Source organism: Passer domesticus, chromosome 12 (genome assembly GCF_036417665.1).
Source record: "Passer domesticus isolate bPasDom1 chromosome 12, bPasDom1.hap1, whole genome shotgun sequence".
NCBI classification, from domain to species: domain Eukaryota; kingdom Metazoa; phylum Chordata; class Aves; order Passeriformes; family Passeridae; genus Passer; species Passer domesticus.
Window position 1 is genome coordinate 4,325,911 of NC_087485.1, and position 21,201 is coordinate 4,347,111.

The following is a 21,201-nucleotide window of genomic DNA, read 5'->3' on the forward strand; positions in this document are numbered from 1 at the left end:
CTTTAAACAAACTGCCTGGAGAGACCAGTCTGATAAGCAGTGAAGAAATAATTATGCCATTCAAAAATCAATTTATTCTCAGGAAGAAATGTATTGCAGCAATTATCTTAAATATGGGGTGAAGTCCATGCAAAGTCACTGAGCCAGACTTCAACGTAACCTTTTTCCAGTGAAGTATGAGGAATGACAGCATTATCCTCTCTGCATATGAGATTAAGAGTGAGACTGACAAATCTTTTTCACTGACTTTTGATCAAAACATTTCTAGCTGTGTAGAAGGAGGTCTCTGCTTCCTGATAGCTACAGCTATGTGGAAAAAACATCTTTAGGAAATCAATGCCCAGCCTTTTCAACACACACCTAACCTTTGTCCTGTCATTCACTGCCTCGCATCTTGGATAAACACCATTTCTTTCCTCACAGGATACGCCCTTCACAGGCAAACTGCTAAACCAAAACCTGCACAGCCTGAAGTTATGAGGATTATTTGAATTTCTTTCCTGCACCAGAAAAGCAAGAACTCCCCCAGTTTTTCCCAAATAGTCTTCTACCCAAAAATATCTCAGGGTGATTCTAAATATACCCACTGTGCTAAGCAGCACAGCACTTTGTGGTCTAATCCTGCAAAATGCCAAGGGCTTCCTCTAAAGGCTGAGCACCCTCAACTCCTACCCATTCACAAGGGAACATGAGATGCATAAATTTTGCAATTTAATCTGAGAACCAGGAGCTAAAAATTAACCACACAGTAAATAAAATTATTTTATAGAAGATATGCAGGTTGATCACATGCTTAATCAAAATACACGGCTGCACAAGTCAAGCAGGTGCAGAAGAGTGATGGGACTGGGTGGCAATTTTGGGGGGATATAACTCTGTTGTTTTCAGTACAGAGTAACAGGCTTAAAACCAACCATGAAATCCCCAGGTTATCAGCCCTTGACAACATGTGAGAGAAACCCAGCCTTGGCTGTAAATGTTCAGCTCAGTACCAGTAACTCCCCATTTGATGCCTCTGCTTGCTTTTATTTGCCTATTGAGGCAGAATCCTCACAACAGGAAAAATAAGATAGAAAAAGATAAAGAAGGCAGCACTGATCCTAGAAATAATGTAACCAGGCCTGGTTATGGTCAACTACTGAGATTAATGAGATAAGATTCACCCCTCTGTTCCAAGCCCCAGTTTGAATCTGGAGAGGTGCCCTTCTAATTAAAGGCCTGAGCAACATCCAAGCTCCAGTTGTGAGAAAAAGCAAAACACAATAGAGCTGACTACTGCAGTCCATCCTAGTGAACACTGAGTAGGAGGTGTGGTTGATGGGGGATTTTTCTTCCTTTTTTTTGTTTCGTTTTTTATGTCAGTGAGAAAAGAGATAGCTGTGAATGAGATTATTGGTAATCTTTCAGTTTGAATCTCCTTCCTGAATCTTCTGACTAATAAACCTTTCACCTTGCACATCTCTCACAAGAGTTCACAAAGCAGCAAGATCCACAAAATAATTTATATGAAAGGAGTAACCCCTCTCCTGACATCTGCCACTTGCAAGCACACACTTGTCCAAACACACATTCAGCTGGCAACCAGTCTCCTTTTCTTAGCTGTCCACAGAGGAGAACATAATCCCACACTTTCACACAGATTTTAACTGTATTAGAGAATTTCTTAACTATATTAGAATATTTCAGTTCTCCCTCCTAGTGATTTTTATTTGCAGTATTTTCACTCCCCTATGGAAAGACTTTCTGTTTTGTGAAAGAAACAAAGGAAAGACTTGACAGAAGAATTTCTGACCAGTTCATATCTAAGAAAAAGTTTAATAGCTTCTCCAACTTTATTTTGATCTACTATTTCTTTCTGGTGATAGTTTTGCTTTTGTTTTTCTGCTATTTGATCACTATTTATTAGGTGATTAAATATGGAAATATTCCTCTCATTTTACAGATGGCAAATCCAAGGTATTAAAAAGGTTGTTCTATGTTAATTTTATAGCAAAGAACTCTTTGAATCTTGTGGATTCATCCTCCCATTTTTTTCATTTGCCTTGCAAAATGTTAATGTACATGTAGTCACACTCTTTTCATCTCAATGCATATTGCCCAGGGAGTCTGGAAGCCAAAAAAAACCCCAAGTTTTTCTACAGTATTTGTCATGGTGAAACTGTGAGCCCCGAGAATAGCTGCCTGAATATATCCAGAAAGCAGCCTCTCCCTGCTCCTGATCTCTCAAAGGATATCTGCTACAGCAGCAACAACCCACCGGGAAATAGTTAAATCTTTGTTAAAACAAGGCATTCCCCTCCACAAAGCTGATTCATGTGCTGAAAACCCAAAGCCAAGACTCTGGGAATGGGAAGTAGAATTACAGAAGTGCGTCAGTGATTCTGGGTTCCCCTTTTCTCTTGCTGCTGAATTGCTGTAGCTTGCACCTTCTCAGGACACAAACTTGAGTAACAGCAAGAAAGCCATTCTCTAAATCCACTGAGCTGAAGAACTGCCATCATTTTTGGTGGAATTTCCCTAATCACTTGGTTCAGTGAAAAGAAAAAAGGCTACTGTGGCCAGTGAGGAACAAGACACTCTGCAGCATTTTAATAAGTTAAGCCATAATGACTTGCTCAGCAGAAACGTCAAGAGGTTTTGTTTGCTTAAAAGGAAACAGTTAAAGTAGCTGTTACAGTATTTGCAGTGACTCTTTCCCCAGACTCAGAGCTATTAATGACTGTAATTCTGACTGGAGTGTGATTTAGCAATAGTCACGTTGACCCCGTACAGCGTATCATGGGACCATGCAGCTCCAACACGCTCAGCAAATATTAACCTGGTTATTCCCGAGGACACAATTTTTATTTCTGTTTTTCAGGTGAGGAAACCAAGACTGAAAGAGCATCAAAAAGACAGAAAGAGAGAAGTAGCTGTGGGAAACAGCAGCGCTCTCGCTGATGAAGCGTTTGTTCAGTAATAGAAATGTCATATTTTGATTGCAGGACAGCAATTTGCTCAAATCAGCCGTGGTATTTCAGTGGGACTCTCATTGTGCATGGCTTGTGCAAACCAATACTAAAGGTCAGTGTACTTAACAGCTACATAAAGTTAACATTGTTTATTGAATGCTACTGGTCTAATACAGCAAAAAACCCACACAAATAAAGACACAAGGATTTGGTCAGGATGACCACAAGCACAGCAAAAGCCTGTTCAGGGTGAAAGAGAATGAATGCCCTCAATTCTTTAAATAATACAGTGCCAATGAATGTCTGCAGTTCTGGTCAGAGCCAGTTCCTCATGTGCAGTAAAATTCTTAGTGAGGAAGAAATGCCTTGGTTTTCAGAAGGTTCCAGTCCCAGTGCTTCTACTCCTCTACTGCTATTTGTAAAAACCCAGAGAAAGAGAACAAAAATCTGGCTCAGTGAAATGGAGAAAATGTCACACCTGATATCACATTCATCCCATGAGTTAAAGCAACTTTTCCAACCAGAATTACTCTGTTTTCATTCTTAGTGGAGGTCCTTCCTAACCAGGTAATTTCAGGTAAATCTTGCTTTGTAAGCCTCCCTCTGACATTGGAAGGACACTATTAATTTTTCCATAGCTGTAACCAGGGAGTTTCCAAGTCATTCCCCTGCAGAAATGGAGACCTACAATTCTTTAGGAAACTGCCAACAACAATGCTCATGAAATGGAAAAGACGCTTGTCTGCTACCACATGGAAATTAACAACGTATTCATCAGACAAGCTGAAAACCTGCTTTCTAAAATTCTCTGACCTTCAAAGATAGAGACACTACAAACAAGCAGCAACAAGAAAGTAGTAAAACACAGGTCTGACAAGTGATGTGTTTTAGCAGCATTGGAGATAGAGATGCTGACCTACTTTCCTGGCCTTTAGTATCCATTTACATGTGACTGGGAAAACAGATTAATAATGACATGTAAGACACAGACAGAGGATCAGAAAACACCTTCACCCATCACTTAAGAAATATCCTTACATTAGAAATTTCTTTCTGAATGAAACTGAAAAGAGAAAAAGCTGAATGAGGCACTACGGTTGAACATTAAAGCTCACTTTCCAGTAGCACATAGTTAAATGCTTTATTCCATGTTTGTACAAGGATCTGAAGATATAAACCTGTCACCAAGTATTAGAAACATTATTTCTCAAAAAACCTTAATGATGTAGGGGGTGTCCAATTTCTTGAGCACTTCCAGGAGGGAATATGCCTTTAAGAACAGCTCATCAGTTACTTTTCTTTTTAAATCTTTGCATGACTTGAACACAATTTGACTTGAAAAACCTTAAATTGCCAAAAGTGTCTGTAATAACAACTGGCTTGCTAATTTAAGAGAAGGTTGTATCAGGGTTAGAAACGTCTGTATTCAAAACAACCTTTTTTTTTTCCCTCAATATTCATTCAGTTCCTTTGTTTAACTTGAACTTCTGAAGTTCTTCTTCCTCTGACAGAGACTTTGGATTTGGTTTTGGATAACAGTACATAGCTCCACTTCCCCACCAAAGATACACAGATAATACTGACCAATTAAGAAGTGTATCATGAGAAACCACATCATGATTTATCAGCTTCACTGGGATAACAGTCCACAACAGGTAACTTCAGAAGTGGCAGAGCTGTACCAGACAGTCATAATGAGCACTAGGAAATGCCCCTTTGTGTGACCCCACACCAATAAACAATTTGCCATTTGACATGTAACATATACAAAACTTCTAAAATACTCCAGAAATATTCTTCCTTGTAAATTACACTTCCCAGCAGAAAAACAAAGCACTCTCCAATAATAACAACTGTTAGAAATCGTGCTCCTCAGTGTACACATTACTTACACACCAAGTACAAGTCCTAAAGTCCTACAATTTAATCCAAAGGCCACTGCAGCCAATCCAAACATCCCCCACTTTAATTAGGTTTGCATCCAGCTCCTGCACTGCAGTTGTGCACGGCTGCAGCTCAGGACCAACTCATAAGGATCCTGTAAGCATTTCCCACCACAGACAGCTCTGTCATGATGAAATGAGTGTTTGCCAAATCACTTCCCAGTGCATGCCTACCTGCCCTGATTGCTTTTTGGCTCCCACCCTGCCCGTTGCAGAGCACTCCATTCCCAGCAGGATTTCAGGGTATGCAGCATTTTGCAGTATCAAGATGTACAAGTCCTGGCTGTTGATTCCCCAGGATCTCAAATTCATTTTTAATGTGCATGACACCTACAGTTTCATTTCCACTTGGGACTGCCAGAAAGCAAAATCTGAAATGAGCAACATCCTCAGCAAGCTTATTTTCTAAACACATACCCCAAATAAAAACAAACAAAATGCAAACATTACAATTCAAATAAACTAATAAAACTATTTTCTCATAATCTTAGGAGCCTTTTGTCTGCAGGACAAATTAATCGCCTTAATATTTTCAGTTTACATTTTTATAATTTAAAACATGTTGCTTTTGTTTGGCAAGCTTTACACATCCAATTCAGCAAGCCATCAGTCACATCCAGGCTGGGGCTTCCTAGCGGGTGGCTGTTCCTACCTGCATTACTTAAATTCCCTTCCATTGACCTGAACATCACACAAAATGATACTAAAGCCATTTTACAAATGTAAAATTGTAAGGAGAACCATCCAAAATTCACGGGGGTCATTTTGTGTCTACTCCAAAACATTTAAATGGTTGTAGCAGAGCTTTTTAAAAACCCAAGCAAATATTTTACAGGCAAACTGGCCATATTAAGTACAGCTAAAATGGACTAATTTGAGAAAACTGCTGCTAGCACATAGTGGAGACTTTCTGTTTGCATATTAGCAGTCACTGCTAAAGTCTCAACGGAGCAAATTAGATTTAACATACATTCATTTGACACTTCAGAACAAACATCTACAGTTTCTCAAAAAACAAATCAGACCAAAAAAAAAAAATAAAAAATCACTTCCAGTTTTTCTTTTGCACTCCAAACCTACAGCAGAGCTGCTGCTCTGCTGCCAGTGACCCCAGCCCGTGGCACTGGCTCTGCAGGGTAACAGGGTATCGGTGTCACAGTTTACTATCACCGACATGACTACATGTGTAAGAAGCACATTCTTCCCATCACTGCACTTACTCCATAAGGAAACCAGAAAGGGCACCAGGCCAAAGTCTGGTAGTTAAGTAGACACACTATCAGGTTTCCCACATTCAAAAAATCTTGCTGCCAGGGAAGCATGAAAACTGCTTCCTCCAGGCTGGGTGGCAGACAGAAAATTAAGCAAACCTGGGCAAGACCAATACTCTGCTGATCTGCATAGGGCTTTTAAGATTTTTATCTAGCTGAAGTCCAGCTTTCAAAACACAGGAGTTTCCTCTTATCACCCAACACCTCTTTCATTTTCAGCTTCAGTTCTTTTATCATAGCTCCCTGACAGAGCTTTATCTCAAATCATCCCTTTGTGAAAGCCATAAGATCTCCTGAGCAGTTTTTATCTATCTCCAAACACACATATGAAGGCTGTGCCCACTGCAGCCTTTCTCCCAGCATCTTGGCTGAACTGTTTCCAGTGACAAGCTCTGAGTAGCACTGATAGAAAGAAAACCTCCCACAGCCTAACACATACCTCCTGCTCTGGCAAATTCACTCCCAGCTCCTCTAGGGCAAAGAACAACTTTAGGGCCTTCCTGACACGACAAAGAAGGGAACGTAGTTTGTTACATCCAGGTGATTTCTGATGTGGGGTATATGGTGGAGACATCGATGTTTAAGGGTGAGGGTGTTACAACAACTCAGCAGCAGAAGACCAGAGTGAGTCAGAAATTGGTTTTCTGAACCCATGCCAGTGAGCTCAGCAGGGCAGCCCTGATGGAAAGGTCACTCTGTAAAACAGCCAGGTCCAGCCCTTGTGCAAGGGACCAACAGACAGAGCTGGGAGACTCTGCCATGGAGCTCAGGCAAGGTCCACACTTGGGGGAAACAGCTCTGCCCAGAGCACAAGCAAGGGAAGCTTAGGGTGACTGCTCAGTCCTTGCCTGATGCTCCACACAGAGAGCAGAACAGTCCTGAACATCCACGAGGGGAGCACCAAACACAGCCCCTCACAGGAAGCATCAGTAACCTGCACACCAAAGCTCTGCTAAGCAATGAAAGAGTTACAAGACAAGGGCTGAAATCTTTATTTAATGGCATTTCTCTCCAAAAGAACTCATTTACTCGATGCCCCTGGTATTCACTGCTGCATAACAACTTGGTAATGCATGTCCCACTGCTACCAGAGCACATGAATGTGCTGGTAAACAACTAGCTCAAGTGAGAGAATTCAATATGAAAACTGAAGTTATTTTTATGCATATGGCTGTTTTGGCTACTTCTGAAAGGTAAATCTTGTGCTCTCTGGCCCCAAGGCAGTATCCATTAGTTACCCATTTCATGTTCATATAGGATCTAGACAGAAAGACACACACTGGCTAAAAGACCAGAGGAAAACAAAACTGATTAATAAAGGTAAAGTAATTCTACCAGCATTGATAACAGGCAATATGCTACTCCCTAGTTTAAAAAGGAGCTTTCTTTTACTCTATAGAAAGTACTCCCTGAGTGGCCAAACATGTATATACAATTGCAGGGGGGATCCCAAAAACCTGAACTGAGGCCAACAGAGCACACTGAAAACTCTCATTCCCCTCTGTAAGGCAGTACTGCCTGAAATGCCTCCAGACTCATGCATCCTACCTGCTTTGATCACTGCCTGTACCAAGGATGATCAAGTACACCAAAACACCCAGACCACACACATTTCAAGGGCCCAGTGCAAAGCCTGATAAGCCAAAGGAAAGCTTCATATCATTTTCAGTGGAAGCTGGGCCTAAAGAAGGGTTGGACAACAGATACAGTTGAATTAAACTTATCTGAACTTGGCCAGTCAGCAAAAATTCAACCAGCGGGCCTCAAACCCACTGATATTCTGCAAAGAATTTGTGTCATGTACCATTATTTGCTGGACCAAAGGAGACTCAAACTGTTGTTAACAATAACACCACCTGGATTATACTTTTTCCCCCACCTGAGCTGTAGTGCCATCAGAATGTTTAACTTCATGAGCTGGGTTGCCCATCCAGTCACAGCCTGTTTGCACAGGGGTCCAGCTTCAATGGAGTGCTTCAAGACAAAGGAGAGCAGTGCTTGCATAAGGAAAGACAAAAGACAATCCTTCATCCCAAAACTTAGTCCTGATGCTGTTTTCAAGGCTACCAGGTTTGTCCTATCAATAATTTCTCCAAGACATCCAGGCAGAAGTATTTGCAGAAGAGCACCATGGAATATTTCCTTTGGTTGCTACCTAGTTGTTGACGCAACGTATGCCTCCAAATAAATCCTGCTCCAGTGTGGTTGTGCATCCTGACCCAACAAAAGGAATCCCAGTGAAGAATCCCAGTGCTGGAGAACATCACTGGTGTTTTAACAGGCACCAGGACCCAAAGAAAGCAGTTGCTTCAGCTGCACGGATGTCACACAAGCCTCTGTTTAAATACTGCAAAGTGGTAATCTCCTGCTTTTGCTACTTTGAAACTGAGGAGGCAAAGGAAAATATTTGAATGTGCAGTCCTGAGGTCAGAGCTGAAGTTTGATTTGGGTTGGTTTGGATTAAGGAGAAACGTCCAAGAACAACTCACTGATTTACTTTATTTCAGGACTTGGCACACAGCTTGGACCAAGCTCAAACCCAGTGACACTGTGCCAGAAAATGCTACGGAAAGAGCAGAGATAGGAGACATCTGGACTGTGTTAGAAACTTAGAGCCATAAAGTCCTTTAAAAATATTCACTGTTCATGTTGGGACTACTCTTGTTTTTGTTTCAAACAATCCAAATGTTAAAACTGTGTTTCAAATTAAAAGGGAAAAAAAAAAAAACAACACCACCAACAAAAACCCAAAGCCTCCCCTCCCCCAAGAAGAGCAAACTAAGTCAATTACAAAAGCAAAAACAAGATTATTTTAATGACCTCAGAAGAAAAATGAACACTCCTACAGTGAAAGCAGTAATTCCCAATAGCAGTGCATCAATGCTCCTACAGTGAAAGTGATAATTTTCAATATTATTGCATCACTGCAAACTTCTCACGCAAGTAGGACAGCAAATGTGTCCTATAAAAACACAGCCTCTCTGATTATTTAATATTTCTGCTTTGACACTGTTTTAGCCTATCCAAGACACACTGAGAGCAGTGGCAATACCCAAAAATCTTCTTGTGGTCTGGGTTCTAGGATGTAACTGGAAAAAATATTTTTAAATGGTCATTTAATTGTTTCCATCTTAATTCCACATATTTGGCGGCAGTCGTGCTGATCACTTCATAGTTCCTTAAATGCAACGTAATCAGTCGTGCACTCCCTTTCCAGCAAGGCCCCTACAAAAATGAATGGAAGGAGATGCATTTGGGAAAAGAAACAGCTATTGTCAATGTTTGGTAGCAGGAGAAATACAGCACAAATTATTCACAGAGCTCTATCAGAAAGCCAAGTGGTTTTATACAGGGATTTGTCTCAGAAATTCCAATTGATGCTGCCTAATTGATTAAGCCTTGAAATAAACCTCTGAGAGGGAGCAGGCAGGGCTCCCCAGCCCTCTGCCTGGTGGGTGTGAGGCAGGGGCAGAGCTGGAGGAGCACAGCAGCCCCCAGCCCTGCTGGGCTGACCATCCTTGGGGAAGGACACTGCAGCCATTCAACCATTTTGCTTTTATTCAGCACTCTCCTCACCTGCAGCTTTCCCCAAGTGGAGCTGCCTGACAGCAGGTGACAGTGAAGTGCTGGGGTCCACAGCACATGACATGCACAAGACTGCACCTCCACTCACTGCAGAGTCCCTTTTGTCCCCTCTTCCCTCTCTGAGGATGACTTGACAGACCAAGGTCTTTAACAGTGCTCAGACCTTTTAAGATCTCACAAAGCACAGGTCAGGCTAGCAGAAAAGGAATTTCTGTGCTCAGAAAAGGCATTTCCCAAAGCTTGTAGCATGCGAAGAATCCATTTTGGCTTAAAAAAAAATAATTCTCCTTAAAAGGCAAGGCAATTCTAGCCTAACCTGTCTTCCAATACAAGTTCAAGCAGGACAGCAATGAGCAAATAACAAGCAAAACCAGAGTACCAAGAGAAGAGTGTGCACTGCTAAATTCAAGACTATGACCAAAGCTGAGGCTCAAATATTACTCAAGCAGGTTTGAGTGGCAGGTCCTTAAATTATTCTCCAAAAATGAAAACTTCTGTTAAGGGTGGATTTCATCTAAAAACATAGAACCTACTATTTGTCAGGGATACACTTAAAAAATTTTTTTTAAAAGTCAGCCAGCACTTCATTTATTCCATATTCTTGATTATGCATACCAATTAATAGGACATAGTATCCCATCCTTCCAAGTACATGCCTTGGCACAGCAAGGACTATTCTGCATTCAGCAACATGCATCATTTCCGGCAGCCCAGCTCCAGGAATAGAAAACCAAGGAAAGCAAGACTGGCAGATAAACAAATCACTGGGATACCTGAAAACCCTGGAGATACTGTAGCTATTGTCATTTACACCTAAGCTCCTCTGAGGCATTCTGACAGTGCCAAATGTAGATGAAAATAAAGAATTAATTGAAGCAAAAAAGAATTCACAGAATTATGGTTGTAAGCAAAGCAAACAATCCAGAGACTAAATCCTGCAAAGGACATTTCTGCCCACACTGAACACTGCCCCACTCAACACAGCACACTTGTTTGTTGACTGCACCCCATTTGTTCTGTGCTCAATGACACACCTCACTGAAGATCGTTAGTTGTGTCATCTGCAAATTCTTTGGTATTTCATGGGTCTGATGTTGCTTCTATCGTTTGTCATTTACACCGGCTTCTAAACTTCTACCAAACCTGTACCACAGCATTTCACATGCAGTACAGGAGACAGAACTGTCAGCTCTCATTCAAAATATTGTATCTCAAAAGACAAAGAGTAAGAGTAGAGGAGCACAGAAAGAACAGAAGTACAGAAACAACAGAAAAAAATACCTGCTAAAGACAGTACTTCAGAGCAACATCTCTGCTACCAATTAACCCCAGCTGTGATGGTCATGCAACAACACCAAGGCAGAAAAGTCCTTCCAACCCAATGGAGTTGGGCCAAATACAAAATCATCTTCCCCCCTCATCCAAGAACAAACAAACCCTTTTTACTGCAGATAATATTCTTCTCCTACTTCCCCATAATAACTCATAAAGCCGAATCAAGAAGGACAGATGCAGGCCTGAGCTATAAAATCCAGATTTCATTTCCTATCGCTCCCCTCCCCCAGGAGCTCAGGGGTGTTTAGATTCTGGGCTGTGGTTTAAGTCCATCTGTGTTCTTCAAGTATAAACATCTTCATTGAAACCAGACTCATCCTGCACAGCCATTCATTTAGTGAGCTCATCCGTGAGAGACACGGGCTGGCACATTTCTATGACAACCAAAAAAAAAACCCCAAAAAAAACCCACCCCAAAACACCATCAGTTTGGCACAATTTAAAAAGCTTTTTTAAATCCTATTGTTCCTGTCGCTGCCTTCTTTTCCTCTAGCACCTATAGCTATCTTGGACATCAACCCAGAACATCCACCCTCCCCAAACTGGGCCTCTTTCCATAGGGAAACAGAAGCATTTTGTAAGATTTCCATGTGAGGAGGAATGCTCAAAGAATAAAAGAATCAAAGCAAAGGAAGTACTGTCCTTTCAGCTCTCTACTGAGCTAGACATACATACACATCCTAAAGACACAGTTCAAAGAGGAACCTAAAAGCCTGTAAAAATGTTTTCCCCCAAAAAATCACCTCTTTAATAAGGAGTTCAAGTAGCTTGTTTTGTTTAAATATTTTGCTTTGGGTTAACTCTTGATAAGAAAAATTAGAAGTGCCATTTTCTCTCCCAGAAGAACAAGCTTCACCATTTGAAAATATGCTCTTTTCCCTTGCTGGACCTCAATATGGCTTTTTGCTTTAACACTAAGCCATCCTAGACACAGGCTTCAGCTCAAGGAACTGATACACTCTCTTAAACTATTTATTTCAAAGTCCACACACTAAACCAACTCAGTGTCAGAAAAAAAGCAGAACTTTCTCTGATATATGCTGCCTGTCAATGCAGAATTCATATTACCCTTCTGGTTGTTATTGCATCCCCTCAAATCACTCACTGGCAGCTTACACAATTCATTAATTGTAAGTAGTTAGGATTGTTTTTACTAGTATGGCACAGATGCCAAATCACTCTTAGTGATTCCCAACAAGAGAGAAAGATGCTATGAGTAAAAACAATGGAATGGACTCCCAGGATCTAAACATGCCAAGCCACAAATATAATGCCGAAAAAATAATTTATTTTTTTTTCTCTCCTTTGCTCCACCTTGATTTTCTGAGATTCAGTCTCAGGCTGTACTTTGTTGAGATAGGCAACCTTTTGTGGCTTCTGCCAAGACCCCACATGTTTGCAACACCTAGAGCCAAGTGATCATAGAAATAATAAATCACAGGAATAGAGACTGATTTTTCTTTTTTTGGGTCACAGAAACCTCAAGTGCAACTTTGTCTACTATGGTCGGTCAATCCTTTCTCCTAGCATCATTAAAGGATTCCCAGTCACAGACAGACTGTACTCATCAACTCAATGACTTTCATCTCCACAGTGTTTCAACCTGATCTTTTACTCACAAGTCATCTTGTTTAATTTGCTTCAGACATTTTTCCACATACAATTCAGAGCAGAGATACACTGCCAGGCAAAGTACTGAGATGTTCCCCAAGGCACAGATGAAGGAAAACTCAGTTAACAGTGGAGATAAAAGGTACCTGCCACAGATGAAGAGCACAGCTAGCATGCTATGGCTGTTCATGGTAGGTGTGAGCTCGAGTCACGCAGCTGAAACCACTGTGACCTCCTGGTGGAATTAGATGGTAGAGAAACAGGAAATGTCCAAGTCCAGCCCTAAGGTCTCACTGGTACTACCAAAACTCTAGATAGCAGCAGCACAAAAAGCCACAGAAAGAGGCATTTCCTTTCACTGACCAGCTCTGCTTAGCCAACAATCAAATCAAAAGATGAAAGGTACAGCCTTTATACTCAAAAATTCAATCAAGACTACTCTTGATTTTGGCTGATTTCTAGTCAAAAGAAAAGTGCATCCTTTTCTTTTAGCAAGTAGCTACATAAGTGGTAAACTGTATTTTTCTGTGCAATGTTTTCTGTGCCATAAAACTAATAAAAACTCAGTCTGAAGCACAGCCTAAGAGGTCACATGATAAATTATGACAAATGCCACGGGACCCACCCGGTACTAGCTCTCACCTAAGCCTGCAGTGGGCAAGAGAGTCAGAAAAACAGGCACTTGGGCAAAACCAGAATCACAGTACAGCTGATTCTGTGTGATATCACACACAGCAAGACTGATTTCCCTAAGTGTAGCACGTTCTCTTCTCCAGTTTAAATCTGCAAATGGTGGGCTGCAGTGTTTATGTTCTGCTGCCTACACATGGCATCAGATCTACCCACCAGGAACACATTACTGTCTGCAGGAGATGAGCTCCCATCCATTCCAGAACAGACCACACAAAATCATTGTATTTCCAGGTCTCTGCACCTATGACACATCCTGTCTCTATTAAATATAAAGATATGCTTCTAGTGCTGTGGCCAATGCAATGCAGATGGTGATCAGCTACAAGCAGGAACCACCCATCCTTCTGCTGCACTGCACTGAAGAGCCCAGCAGCAAACAGATCCCTCCTCATCTGCACTGCTCACATTCCTGGGCACTCAGAAATGCACATCTTTACACAGCTGACTTTGTCCCCACAGGTAATAGGGCAAGTGAAAATCTGAGCTACACAGCAACAGGTTTAATACAGGGCAAATATGATGGACAAGACACACAACCTCTTTCTACAAAGGTCAAGACTTACTTGCAACCAGAGAGATCCTGGTTTTTTCCTACACAGATGAGACTTTCAGTTCCCTGATGAGGAAATGAAGTGATGTGACATTAAGCAGCTCATGAATCTCTTCAATTAATGCATTCTGCACAACGGAGACTTCCAGGGAATTATCTGCAGCCACAGCAGTGCCTCATTCCCATTGCTGTGTCCCTGGGAATGAGTCACTGCAATTCCCATATTCTTGCTGCAGGCAGAGAGCTCAGGACTATTCCCTTCATCAGGCAAATGGCTGGACTCAAACACTGAAACTACTTGCACAGAACTTTAATTAAGGTTACCTTATTTTCTGAAACTATGGGAGTATATTTACCATCAGCTCCCCACTCCTGATGTTGATCAGGGCTCATGCTACAGAAGGTAACATTTCCATCCACCACCTTCAGGGAACAACTGAATAATGTGCCAAACAACCATGCAGAGGAGGGCAAAGAGGAAAAACAGAGTTCTGAGATAGGTGGAATGCCTTACTGCTCTCCATGATATGGGTCACAAAGATCAGCTTCATCTGCAACAGGGCTCTCCCAAGCCACAGCAATACTGTGGCAATTTAAAAGAGATTTTACCAATATTAAACTAGCTTGGAGAACATAGGGACACGACTGTGGCTGGTTTTACACATTTAGGAATACTGCAATTTTAATTAAAAATAAAAAATCCCCAGAAGAGACACAAAATCTGTGTTACAAGTGTTTTCAAAATTGAAAAAGCCTTTGCTGGATACAGCTAGTAGTCTATGTTTCATGTGATTTGCAAACTAGAAACACTGGAATTTTAGGCCAGGAGGGTGTCATTGACTAATGGGGGTTCTCCCTTCTCTCTGGAGTGTAGGTTTATAGAAGAGTAAAATCATGTTCTCCAGGCAAGTTTATATGAAATGATTTATCTCTAGCCAGCTGCAGTCAGACATCTGCTTGTTTTTATTTCACTACAGAGAGATTCACACCCCCCCTTATCTCCAGAGGCAGCCAAGATTATATCCAATTGTAAAGAGAAACCTCCAGCAATTATCAAAACTAAAATTTAACAAGTTAAGTAACACAGAGGCCACAGATGCACCTAAGCTCCACCTAAAGGTGAAGAATTCACCTATTTAATGAACAGTATTGACTTTAAGGCAGAGCCATCACCTCTGTATCCCACGGTTTACACACAGATCTGCCCAAATACATTGAGGTATTTCTCTGTTTGGAGAATCCCTCACACATTCCACATGGGATCACACAGGCAGTCCTCATGTGGTCAAATAAAGTTTGTGAACCCATGCCTTTATAGCTTTTCCATATTAATCTGCACTCTGGGCATATATCCAATTAAAGCCTCATGTATAGATCACTAGGTTACTAACTGGCTTGCATACTGGGGGGAAGGGAAATAACAAGCTCATGACTGCACAATTTAACACTGCCTCTGCTTTCACTTTTACATGCACCAGTCTTTTTTAATCTAGTCTTACCATAAATAAAGAGTAATGACACTTGCTGAAGAGCAGCTCGGGTCCCTGCATGCTGGAACACACAGTAGCTGATGCAGAATGCATTCACATTAAGCCTGACTCCAGTGCAAAGCAGACAAGGTCTTTTCACAAACATGCTACAAAAACAGGAAGCAAAAGGGGGAAACTTCACAGTGTTTGGAAATAGCAGAGCATTGTTTGTACACGTTTTTCTTACAATTCCCAAATAAAAAAATGGGTAACATGAAATCTGAGCACAGCAAGAGCCTCAGATCAGACACAAAGGTCTCAAGACAGAAGCATTCCAAAGATCTCCAGGTACAGACTGTACAAGCAAGAAGATGCACAGGGTAAGTTTGTTCTCTTATTTCTGCTAAGAAAATCTAACAAGTAGAGACACAACCTCCCGAACCGCTGATGTTAAACCTAGATAACGTTACACAGCACCACATCCTTATCTCAATTAAAGTGGCTATGATAAATGAAGAGGCATTAGGAAACACATAAGCCACCAAACGTAAACATTCCCTCCATTTTTTAGCTGTGTTCAAAAGGGAAGGCACAACGGCCTCACACACTGTGGGCTAGCAGTGCCCATGTGAAGAAGCTGCACTGTGGGCAACATCCCTTCGAGATGAGTCAAAACATTCCAGTCACAAGCACACAGCAGCCACCAACCCAGAGACTTCCCTCTTCAGCTGGAGCACACAGATCCATCCAACCCCTCCCCTGAAGCTGCTTTAATTCCTTCCTCCCATCACGTCCTTCCTTGCCCTCCCTCCTTCAATCCCACTCAAGCTACGCTGCAGCACCACGAACACACAATACATAAATAACGCAGATAATCAGTGCTGCCTCAATCCCAGCTCATCCCAGGTTTAAAACTGACCAACCTACACTCCAATTCACAGAGCAGCAGAGGACCTGCTCCTGCTTTTGGGTAAGCACCACCAAGGGCTGGGTAGTTTCCCATGCCGTCTATCTGCACAAGGGAGCAGCCTGATCCACGGTCAACTCCCACAACAGATTACATGATTTCACCATATTTAAAGCACATTAGTCAACCCAAGTCACCAGGGACATTTGAAATCACTTACAATAAATCAGGAGATTAATATCAAGGGAGGCAGTGACATAGCACCAAAAGAAGTGTATACTGGTGTTAGTCAAGAAGCCACTAGAAACATCTCCCAGTGTCAACAAATTTTTCACTATAAACACCACAGAAAGAAGACATTGCAGTCTTCAGGGCAAATGCTGGGCTGCAAAGTGGTTACCTGGAAGGGGTATGTCAATATTTAATACCAAAGTGCATGTCCGGTCCTGCGCATTTCATTTAATTTCAAGCTTTTCCAGCCTTATTTCCTGTTTCATTCACAGCAATCACAATAAGATTAATTACCCAACCCTAGGAAATGTGTTTTCAGTCGGACAAGACATGTTGACCGTGTCTCTTTCACCTTCAATAACAAAGTTCTGTCCCAACATAAGTTTTATGCTTGCTTCAATGTCCACATTATTTGATTGCAAAGCAGATGGGATTTTCAGTGCCAAGACACCACTCCAACCATTTGCTCCTCTGGGAGAGGATGAACCTGTTCCATGGCTTTGGATGGATGTCAGGCTAATTTTTAGTTAAAAATTAAAAATCTTTCCTCAAAAGTCACCATAACAGCATTGACAAAAAACCCCAAAACACCAAAACAAACAAGAAAGAAAAAAAAAAAACAAACTTGGAGGATCTGAAAGAAACACAAAGAACAGAAAGAAAAACTAAAGTAATGCTGCATAATTTGCACTTGCATAAAATATCTTTCATCAGCACTCTTCCCTTCCATATAGGGGCTGCATTTCATACCAAACATGACAGGGAATACTACTTCATGACAGGGAATACTGGAGTGGCTATTCCTTTAGTGTGGAATTTCTAAAAAATTACCAGTGTTCCTGCACTGAAAGAATTACCTGAAGCTCCTTTTCAAATTCAATAATTGTGCCACTATAACCTATTTACTAAAGGCAGAAGTTTACAGCAATTGCATAGATTTTCTTCTGGTTTAAACAATGACTGAACAACATCTGTGACATGACGTTGTTTTCTCTTCCTCCAGACACCCAAATAAACCTCTCTGTTCTACGTTCCTGCGGATAAGGAACACAACTGCTTCACTGAACATGATTAATCTTCCACGAGGAATCAACAGGTACCCAAACTACAGGCATGTCACTGCTGAGCAGCAGGACAAGGACACAGGCAGATCTCATTCAACACAGTCCATTGAAGGAGATGGAAATCTCTGCTGCAAAGGTAAAGGCTGTTCTTCAAGAACCACTGGGCCTTTCATGGTTTCGTTCCCCTCCTCCCAAATCTTTCACAGAGCCAGGCTGCTGAGCAAACTGTTCAGATGACAGAGCACAGAGGGATCAGCAGAGCGTTGTGGAGCCAGGCAGGCACAGCTCTCCTCACTGCCACCAGCCTGGCGTCACCAGCCATGGCACAGAAACCTCTCCTTGTGCCACCACCCCGGGAGCTGCCAGCCACAGCAACTGCATGGCCACCAGGAAAAATGAGCTGAAGAGCTGCATTATCTCCCATAGATCCTCTATTTAAGAGTGCACATAAAGTTCTGCTTTCACTTTCCTGCCTTCTTACAGCTCACGTTTGTACCAGAGAGAAACACGGTGTTTCAAGAGGCCTCTGCAGTCATAATCTTCTCAAGGGATTCATAAATTTATGAGCTCAGCATCAAGAAGTCTGTATAGTAAATCCAAGGTTTGAGAAGGGAGAGAGAACTGCCAATCTTTTCACAAAAAGGAATCGCAACACCCTGCTTCTTTAACAATTTTGCAAGCTCATTGTCATCCTGAAAATTTCAGTGTAGTCAAGGTTTCCCTGACTTTTTATTTCTGAATTCAGTCTTAACAGCCTCTGAAGCAAGAGCAAAGTGGTAGGCTGTCAGAAGTGACTATTAGGAGAATACACAAAGCACACATGCTGCAGAAAGCAGAGACTCCAACTGATTGGCACCTGGCTCCCTGGCAGATATTTTCTTTGCAGGAAGATTGAAGGGTAGTAAGAAGAGCACGACACACTGGGCCACGTTCTGCTGTCAGTCACTCTCCCACGCTCCCACTGATTTTTAATGACATTTACAACCATTAAGAAAATTAATAGCCATCAAAATCAGGAGGGAAGGTGCAGCCTAGCAGACAAAGCAAAGGAAAATCATTTCTGCTGCAGCTCCCACCAGTGATTTACCAGGAGCATTAGGGCAAGGCACTACTGATCCTGGGTGTCCATCCTCAGGGCCTCCAGAGTGAAACACAGATGCACACACCAACTCAGAAGGAACTGCAAGCTAAGCATGAACCAACAGTGGCAAACATGTCAGATCTACATTTATCTGACTCTTTGTTTTCCTCACATATGAAAATACTGACCATAAATCACTTGGAGATGGTTGGAACCCAAGGATTACTAGAATGAAGATATACTGTCATCCAAAAATCATTTTTTTCCTTGTTTTGAAGGCCAAAAATAATACCTCTTCTTTTTTGTCCACAGGTCAAACAGACACTCATATTTATGGAAAAAACCCACACACCCTTAGTATTTTGATTTAAAAGTTGGAGTCCAGTTGGCAAGTTTCAACATCTTTTTCTTTTTAAAGCAGTCTCCACTGTTAATAATGCCCATCCCTGGAAATGGATAACAAAGTCCTTCAGTTTTATTCCAGACAGCAAAAACAGCCTGCTCACAATACTCACTGGTTTTATTACAGTAGCAAACAAGAAATTCTGTGGTACAACAGAATGCTATACAGCAGGAACCAGCCACGGAAAGAGGCACCTGCCCATCCCAAACACTTATAAACAAATAGCCAAAACACTGGGAAGAAACAAAAAAATCAATATCACAGCTTCACCATTGAGAAATACCTGCTCAGTATTTTGAAATGTACTTGGGGAACACACCATGGGGTATCTTTAGAAGATTCAGGGGGGAAAAAAAGGTGCTCTTTTAAAAATTGTCAGAACTGTCTCACAGCAAATGCAATTACCTAATGTTGCTCAGTTGATGTTAATTGTCCATATAAAAATAAAAAATGAGGGCACTTTTTTGTTTTGACAATTCTTGCCTTACCTTTGGGTTTACATCATCAAAAATCTCATCCATAAAATATGCATGGACATTCACACACTTCAAAAGATATAAAACTTATTTCTAAGAAAAAAAATACTATTTCTGATTCTCATCTGCTAACACAGTTTCTCTTTAGGTCTAAGAAAAACAGTATGCAAAATTTAAGTGTAAAAGAATCGTATTTGGGAATACAATTATGTATTCTCAACAAAACCCTTGATTTAGCTTCATCTCAGCTTCCTTCTAAGGCAACACTTACTGTACCACATGTAGCATCTTTGAAAACAAAATCTTACAAAACATTTCTGTATGCTAATAAGGTTTGAGTTTTAGATTTTTCAAAAGGAGAAAAATCATTCATTTTATTTAGCCCATCTTTAAGCACTAGAAATCCAAGAAAGAAAAGTTATTTAGTGACAGTGCCAAGCATTCAACATTTCCATTCTTAATATCAAGAAATTAGTGACCTGGAGTTCAAAAAGCATTAGATAACCAGTTTTTAGTCATCTTTTCTGAAGTCCTGGTAATTACTCTTTTAATCAATGAAAGCAATTATTCCTTTTAAATTTTTCATCCATTGAGAAAATCATGCAATCCCAGGAACAAGAACTTTAGGGAAGCTGCAGCATACTTTGAATAGTGCAAGAACTCTTACCCCTGAAACAAGCTGATACTGCGAGCAGACATGGGAGAGGAGACAGAAGAGCCTTACTCCATTTTAAACCTCTCACTTTACCACGGCCTCAGAAGTGAAAATGGCCACAGGTGCAAATATCAGGGTAACAGCAGAAGCAGCAGCACCATCTCCTACACCTTCAAGGAACTGGGAGCAGCTGCCCCTGTAGAGGATCCACCCTCCTGCAAACTCCAGCCACAACCACATACCACAGCAGCATTTCAGCAAATTTGAGACCAAATGGGGGAAAACAGAGCTACTTACAGCAAGCAGCATTTTTTTCTTATTAAAACTCTATTGTCTGAGGAAGGGAGACAGGACAGAGCTGGCACATGTCCCACAGAGCAGCAGTGATGGCTGGAGGATTCTGAGTGAGGTTTTCCATGCAGATGAATGTCACAAACTCACTTTCCACCAGGACAACGTTGGCATAAAATGGGTGACAGAGCAACAGCTTCTACACCAGTTCTAATCATGAATAACTGGGAATTTTGCAGCAACCCTCTCACTCATGGAAGAGCCATTCCAGCCACTGCAGGTCACTCAGCACCTTGAGATTTGCCAAGCAGAGGAAGAAAACGGGGCTCTGAGAGCTGGACAAGGCTAAGAGGAGAGCCAGCCATGCCCCCCAGCAGCAGCCAAGAGCGAGCTGCACAGTGATCCCTCCTGAACCTTCCTGGCTTTCTGAACAGCACATCCTGCCATTCACGTTCCAGGCAATGAATGGTAATCCCTCTCCTCAAATTACCCTCCTGATTTCAGCAGAGCGAGACCAAGAATGTACGTGACTGAGTGTACTTCCAGTTCAGATTTAAGTCATTCCAACTTGACGAGTTTCTTAAGCTCAGTTAGTAATGGCACACATCTAGCAGAAACACTCAAATCCAGAAAAAACATACGCCTTTTTATTAAGTTGCTCAAAAAAGGGAAAATACTTAATATT

General features: G+C 41.5%; 1 protein-coding gene across 3 annotated transcripts in view; it reads right to left on the reverse strand.

Annotated features, from left to right (window-relative positions):
• Positions 1–21,201, reverse strand: part of CMIP (c-Maf inducing protein) — a 130,138-nt gene that overhangs the window by 100,778 nt on the left and 8,159 nt on the right. Inside the window, exon 1 of one of the 3 annotated variants that reach the window (XM_064386267.1) lies at positions 20,238–20,260. The exons of 1 other annotated variant lie outside the window; for it this stretch is intronic. Coding sequence is in view for 1 of the 2 variants with exons in the window: in XM_064386265.1 (XP_064242335.1) it covers positions 8,045–8,095 (51 nt within the window). In the remaining variant the exon portion in view is untranslated. Of the gene's footprint in view, positions 1–8,044; positions 8,111–20,237; positions 20,261–21,201 lie in introns of those variants that run through there. One more of the 3 variants, XM_064386265.1, reaches the window with a different exon arrangement.